This window comes from Apis dorsata, unplaced genomic scaffold (assembly GCF_000469605.1).
Source record: "Apis dorsata unplaced genomic scaffold, Apis dorsata 1.3 scaffold_74, whole genome shotgun sequence".
Classification (NCBI taxonomy): Eukaryota; Metazoa; Arthropoda; class Insecta; order Hymenoptera; family Apidae; genus Apis; species Apis dorsata.
The window spans coordinates 1717194-1724685 of record NW_006263372.1 but is presented as its reverse complement, the minus strand read 5'-3'; the positions used below and the strand labels follow the sequence as shown (position 1 = coordinate 1724685).

The window sequence follows — 7492 nt, the reverse complement described above, 5'->3', positions numbered from 1 at the left end:
TATATATATATATATATATATATATATATATAACACATATATATATACACATATACACACTCTTTGTATACGTTATTGCAATAATATAAAGAATTAACAATTAAACAATTAATTAGTTAGTTTTTTAAAGAATAAGAAAAAATGATACAAAATTCATTATTTTTTTTATAATTAATATATAAGATTATAATTATATAGAAATATCTTTGATATTATATAAACCAAATTTCAAAAAATTTCTAAAAGGATCGATAATCTATATCCTTAATTTTTAGAGATATTCGGAAATTATTAAAGAATGATCACGTTATTTTTGATTCTTAAATTATTTTATTATTTTTAACATTAAGAAATAGAATATGCATCGAGACATGTCTTATCGTATAAGAGATGCTCAAATTCTGCAACCCGATTTACACCAGTGTATACATCTTCATTCATAGATACTAAACTCTTATATTTATTATATTTTTATGCATTTATGCATTTTATATATTTTATATATATTTTATGTATTATGCATTTATTTAAAATGTTTGAACTAAAATTTAAGTTATATGTTTAATACAAGAAAAAAAGATTTATATATTTTTGAGAAACAATTAATAAATCATTTAATTTTTTAATATTGAAAAAAAATCTTTGATTCTATAAAAAATGAGTTAATAGGAATAATTAGGATTAAATATTAAATAATATTAGAAAAATTAAATTATTACAAGATTTATTTATCCGAATAAATCATTGTCAAAATTATTTCATCATTATATAAAAAAAAATTAATTTAAAATTAAATTAAAAAATATTATAATTAAATTAAAGAATATTTTAATCACAATTTTTTTTGCAATTTATAAAAAGGATTTTTATTTAATAAAATAGTAATTCAAATTACTGAATGAAAATAATAACTTAAAATTTAATCGAAAAAAAAGATTATATCAGTATATAAAATTTATATAATATAAATGATAAATGATGAATGAGATATTTGAAAATTTATAACTAATTAATAAATAATAAATGATATATTTGAAAAGAAAATAAAAGAGAAAAGCTTTAAATTAGATTTTGAATAGAAAGATTGGATAAAAAGTTATAATCGTTTTATCGTTTTATCTAATGATTAATTAATCAAAAGATAAAATCAATTTTTTGTGAATGAAATATTAATATAATATAATTAATATATATAAAAGTATTTTTCTCAGTTATATTTATAGAATTATAATTTCAACCCTAATTTCTTTAGATTTTAATCATGTGATTTTATTTACATTACATACAAACATTTTACATAGATTAAATATGTTATGTATGTTACAATTGCAAAAATGGAAATAAATATTATTATCGAAAACAAATCTTGCATCATTCATTTAATGATACATATAATTTTTTGACTTAATTAATAAGTTTATTCGTTAAAATACATACAAATAAAATTTCAATCAAAAAAAGTTACAAGCAATCTATTATAAATCAAATCGTGTTTTTATTTATTTACATTTTTCAATATATATTATTGTATAATGTCATTATTCTTTCATATGTTAATATTCTTTTCTTCAATATGATTAAATTATTTATTTTCTTCTTTGTATTTATTTGAGATATTTGACAGAATCTGGAAAAATCAAAATTAGATTTATTTTCATTAATTATATATGTTCAACGATTTTAAAAAAATTTAAAAGACATATACTTACTTGTAATGCAAATTTCGGAATGAATGATTCATTGTGTGGTATTATCGTGATTTGTGGAATCTGTAAATATTATTTGTCTATTAAGATTATCATTAATTAATAAAATTAAATAATTAATATTATTATTAATAAAATTCACATTCATATTATATCTTTATATTTTTCTGTATATTTATAATCAGACAATTTATGTTCAATTATTAAAAAAAAAATTAAAATTCAACAATTTATATAAATTGTCAAGAGAAGAATAAACTATATAAATTATTTATAATTCAACATTTATATTTCACACATAATCTAAAATATAAATGAAGAAAAATTCCCATTTTTTATAATTAGTTCTTATATTTTTAACAATTATTTAATCTTTATTAATTGATAAAATATCAATTTTATTAATTCTTTTCAAAAATAGAGCAATTGCAGATAAAAAGAAAAAATTAATATTATTTCTTATTTGATAGAAAAAAATTTTAATCAAATTAAAATTACAGAATAAAACAGAATAAACAAAATTAAAATAAAAGTATAAGCAAAAATTACAGATATTTTTGTTATATTTACAAAAATGTTTCAAAATTATTATATTCAGTTTTATTGAAATTTTATATAATTTATTCCACTTACTTCTATTCTTATTGGTGTTCCTAATGCATAAACTACTGCATCCGCGATATCTTCAGGTAATAAAATAGTACTTGGAATATTAACATTAGATCCAACCGCATTTGTCAACATATCCGTTATTACTGTTCCTGGTGCAATATTCTGAAATATAAAATATATTATAATCATATTAGAAATATAAAAATTTAATACAAATGTTTGTGATGAATAAATGATATTATAACAAAAACAAATTCGTTGCAAATTCGTTAATCGAACGAAAATTAATAATTGGATTCGACGTTCAGAATTGTATTAACGTTTCAAAATAGTATCTTATTTTAATCGATTTTTTTTAATTGTTCCAAAATGATTCTTGTTTTTAAATACTGAAAACTGATGATTGGATTCAATGTTCAGAATTGTATTTATGTTTCAAAGTAATATCTTATCTTAATTGATTTTTTTTTTTAATTGTTCTTAAAATGATTCTTGTTTTTAAATACCGAAAACTGATGATTGGATTCGACGTTCAGAATTGTATTTACGTTTCAAAGTAGTATCTTATCCTAATCGATTTTTTTTTAATTGTTCCAAAATGATTTTTGTTTTTAAATACGGAAAATTGATGATTGGATTTCAGAATTGTATTTATGTTTCAAAGTAATATCTTATCTTAATTGATTTTTTTTTTAATTGTTCCAAAATAATTCTTGTTTTTAAATACCGATTAGTAAATTAATGAGTAAAATAATCGGTTCTCAATCTCAATATTGAAATAAATTTTAAACAAGAATTTAAAAATTTCACTGAAAAATTCTAATGGCAGAAAATAAATCATAATAGTAAAAAATTTTTGGCAACAAATATTTTTCGATAAAAAATTGTTCCGCAATTATTCTATAATGATAGTTATATACATGTTTATATCTGAAAGTATCCAAGAAGCACATACTAAATCAAATCAAATCGATTGTCGTTGATGTAGATAAATCACAATTTCTTACCGTGACTTTAATATCCAGTTCTTTCACAATGATTTCATTTCGAAGTTCCGAGCCTAAACTGCGTAGACCACTTTTAGACGCGCCATACATGCCCAATGGTATAAGAATGGCATCGAGATGAGATTCAGATATACTATAAGTCAATACAAATGTAAGTGAAATTAAAATTTATTATTATAAAGATTGTTGACTAATATTTAATTTATATATATAAAAAAAAAGTAAAAACGATAAGTGGAAAGTATAATCAAACAATACATTTTTTTATATGATTGAAATATCACGATTTATGTGCAATATATATGATTGTACTTTCCAGTTTTACTATTTATCATCTAAACTTACTATTTATCATATAAATTAATCAATAATGTCTATAGTAATGAATTTGAAGCTTCATTTACATTTGATTTAAAATCAAATAAGTATTATGAATGAAGATTTAATAAATAAGTATAATTTTTATAATGATTAACTGATGATAGAGTTTAAGTTTCGCTTAAGAATGTCATAAAATAAACTCGAAATTCGATCAAACAGTGAAAAGATTACTGACCTAGATATATTGATTATATGCCCTTGTGCATTTCGTTTCTTAATAGACAATATTACTTCTCGTGAAAAAATTGCCGGTGCCAATAAATTAGTATCCAAGACGTTACGATAATCTTCAGTTTTTTGATCTAAAATTAAATTCCATATAAAAAATTATTTTTTTATTATATTTACATATCATTTACATATTATAAAAAAAAGCATCATGTATATATTATTGTAAAAAAAATACAAATATAATAATTATAAATTTCTTTGAAAATTTTTTTTTAAATATTTCTTCTTTATTAAATTAAATTATATATTGTCATTGAATTATTCATTTATAATTAAATATAATAGAAATTTTAAATAAATAAAATAAATAAATAAATAAAACATATAAATAAAAATTCGCATACGTTAATACATATGCAAGTGCAACTGGTAGATAAAAATGAAGGCCATGGCAATTACGGTCGATAACCACTACAAAACAACTTCAATGAAAGTTCCTTCCTTCGAGTTAAGGAAAATGAATGTACTCACATACGGACTGTTTTATAATAAGTATAATATTTAGTATAATCATTAAAAAATATTTATGAAAAGATAAATTTTAAATTGATAGATAATTTTTCGAATTTTATTCGACATTTTATTTTTTAATTCGTATATTCTTTTGGATAAAGTTTAGGTTAAAAAATAGTGAAAGTCAATCATGTATTAAAATTGGAGGCTTGAGATTCTGTTGTTATATAAATTTATAAAAAAAAACTAAATAATTTTATAACATAAAGTTATAACATAGTATTTGGTAAGTCATATTAAAAAGAACATCTTGATTTGTTATTTAAAAAAAATAAATGAATCAATAAAATAACAAAAGAGAGAAATTATATATTATGAAATACTTCGAAGCAACAGGTTGTACATAGAAAAGAATATCTGAAACAGTTGTCTAAAAACATGTAATCAAAGAAAAAAATATAGTACAACAATTATTACATTATTATGCAACATGATGATTCTTCTTTTTTTGATGAGATTATTTAAAAAAAAATAATATATAAACATTATTATATAATTAAATAATAATAAATTATAAATTAATATTAATAATAATAATAATTTAAATCAATAAAATAATTATAGAAGATATAATAAAAATATAGTGTGATTTATAAATTATAAGCGATGTATACGCTATTATGGATAAAATTTAATAAATTTGTAATAATATTAAAAATTTTTGTGTATTATATTTATTTATTATTGTATGTATTTAAATCTTTCGTAATCTATATAATATGATTGCTCATTTATTTATAAAGGAAGAGATTATATCATTTTCTTATATGATCGCTATCATTTATTTATTACTATCACTTAACTGAACTTAAATAAACTATCATTTAATTATAAAATCTCTCTAATAAATTCTGAAAATAAGATCTATACTTTATTCATCTAAAATAGATCCATTTCATATTTTTATTTAATCAATTTTGCAAAATGTAATAGCTTTATTTAAAAAATAACTATGATATTTTATTTTCCATAATGCATATAAATCGCACATAAAATTTATGTATAGATTATATGCATATAGATTGTTTCTTCAGAAATCAACTTCTTTAAAATATAAATATATATATTTAAAAAAAAAGTAAAAAAGTATAGTTATATCATATTTGAGAATACATTGTAAATCAACTATAAATTGATAATTACCAATCAAAGCATTTAATTGGGCGACGCCAGCATTGTTTATTAAAATATCAGCACCTCCCAATTCTTTTTCGACCCATTTGCATGCTTTCAAAATATCTTCTTCTTTTGTAACGTCACATTTAATTGGGAAAAATTTATCTCTTCCTAATTCGTCCGCAAGTTTTTCCAGTTTCTCTATATTTCTCGCCAGACCGACCACTTTGATATCGTGGCTTGGCAATGCTTTCGCTATCGCTGCACCGATACCAGCACTCGCTCCGGTCACGATCGCTACTTTTCCACGCCAACGATGCATCTTCCTATCATACAACACACTGACTACGCAGAGTAAATTTTCTCTTCTTTTATAACCATTCAACCTGGCGTTGTGTGCTCACGGATGGCTATATGCTAGTGCTCAGAGTAAAGTTACTAAGAAGTGGAGTGGGGAGAGTGTAAATCTTACTGGGCCGTTGCTCTGCCAATTGTTGATCAGCATTTTTATATACGGACCACAAAGTATTAAATATTAATACGTAAAACAAATTTGATCGAGAAAAATCGATTTAATAAAAGTTTTCCAAAAGAAATGCAAAAGATGCAAAAGCATCAGTTGATATTTATTTGTTATATTATAAATAAGAGAATTTGAATTAAATGAAGTGAAAAAAAAATAAAGTTATGAAATAAATTCATTATCAATTTTTCTATTTTGTATGAATATTTCAAATAAATATTTTTTTACAACAAAGTTAAATTTTAAAAAGTATTATTATTTTTTATAACAAAATTTAGATAGTAAATTAATAAATTAATTGCAAAATAAAAAAATGTTGCATAATATATATAATAAATAACATTTTCTTATCTATTATAGAATTGATAACATTTGCCAGAAAAATAAGAAGATAAAAAACCGAGATATTTATTTTTATAATAAATAAATGTATAATAAAATTATATATATAAATTTATATATAGATTTATATTTTCAAGAATATAAATATATGCAAATAAACTTGATAGTTATTGTATAAAAAAAAAAGAATAATTAAAATTTCAATTCGATTAACCATTCTTTTTAAATTAATTTTAAAATTGATGAATCTTGAAAATTGATTTATCATAAATTTTATAGGAAAATATATTTCCGCGGATAATTTGAGTTTTTTAATTACTTTTAATATTGCATTGAATTTTATTTTTTTTTTTCAAATTTAAATAAGAGATAATTAAAAGATTTAATAATATAAAATAATTATAAAATTTTCGATGATTTTTCGTTTTTCATCATTATCAACTCAATTGTTCAACTTAATGTAAATGCGCCTTATTTTTATTCAATCATTTAATCGAAAGTTGGCAAAAGTAAACACAGTTCATATGGTTTGTGATTCTAAATCTATTATTAAAAAATTATATTTTATAATATATTTTATGGGAAATATATTGTACAATATTTATAGTATTAATTATATATATTTTATAATAAAAGTATATTTTATATATTGTTCGTTAATATTCACAGAAAATTCTTGTTATAATTTCCTAACCATAATTTAATCATATTTTACTGAATTATTAGTTTTTTGTATAAATGAACACGCACAATTCAAAAAAAGAAAAAAAAAAAAACGAATAATTGAAGAAAGACAATATAAAGGTAATTATGAAATATATGTTAATAATTTAAACAGCCTCAAGAATATATAAGATTTTCGATTTTTAAAACTATATAAGAATTGAAAATGTCGATTTTAAAGTTAAAATTGAATTTGATCGAGCTTTTGTTAAAAGTTTCTCTCTTTCATTTTTATACTTAGTATTAATCTTCGAGAGGAAGTGTTGAAAAATAGGTACAGTCGAAATCTGAAAGAAATCGTTAGCGATTTTATTCAAGATATGCTTATACAATTTTTG

The 7492-nt window shown here is 20.1% G+C and overlaps 1 protein-coding gene across 1 annotated transcript; it reads right to left on the bottom strand.

Moving 5' to 3' along the window:
- Positions 1-1567: 1567 nt before the first annotated feature.
- Positions 1568-5961, bottom strand: LOC102670743 (farnesol dehydrogenase-like). The gene is made up of 6 exons (XM_006610547.2): positions 5594-5961; positions 3882-4008; positions 3326-3458; positions 2340-2480; positions 1710-1769; positions 1568-1627 (listed from the first exon to the last, which is right to left on the bottom strand). The coding sequence occupies exons 1-6, from the start codon at positions 5886-5888 to the stop codon at positions 1583-1585; spliced, it is 801 nt and encodes a 266-aa protein (XP_006610610.1). The 5' UTR covers positions 5889-5961; the 3' UTR covers positions 1568-1582.
- Between the last annotated feature and the right edge of the window lie 1531 nt (positions 5962-7492).

Coding starts and splice junctions, on each gene's coding strand:
- LOC102670743 (XM_006610547.2), bottom strand. CDS start 5,888: ATGCATCGTTGGCGTGGAAAAGTAGCGATCGTGACCGGAGCGAGTGCT. Junction 4,009..5,593: donor CCAATTAAATGCTTTGATTG/GTAATTATCAAT, acceptor ATTTAATTTTAG/ATCAAAAAACTGAAGATTAT. Junction 1,770..2,339: donor GAACACCAATAAGAATAGAA/GTAAGTGGAATA, acceptor TAATATTTACAG/ATTCCACAAATCACGATAAT.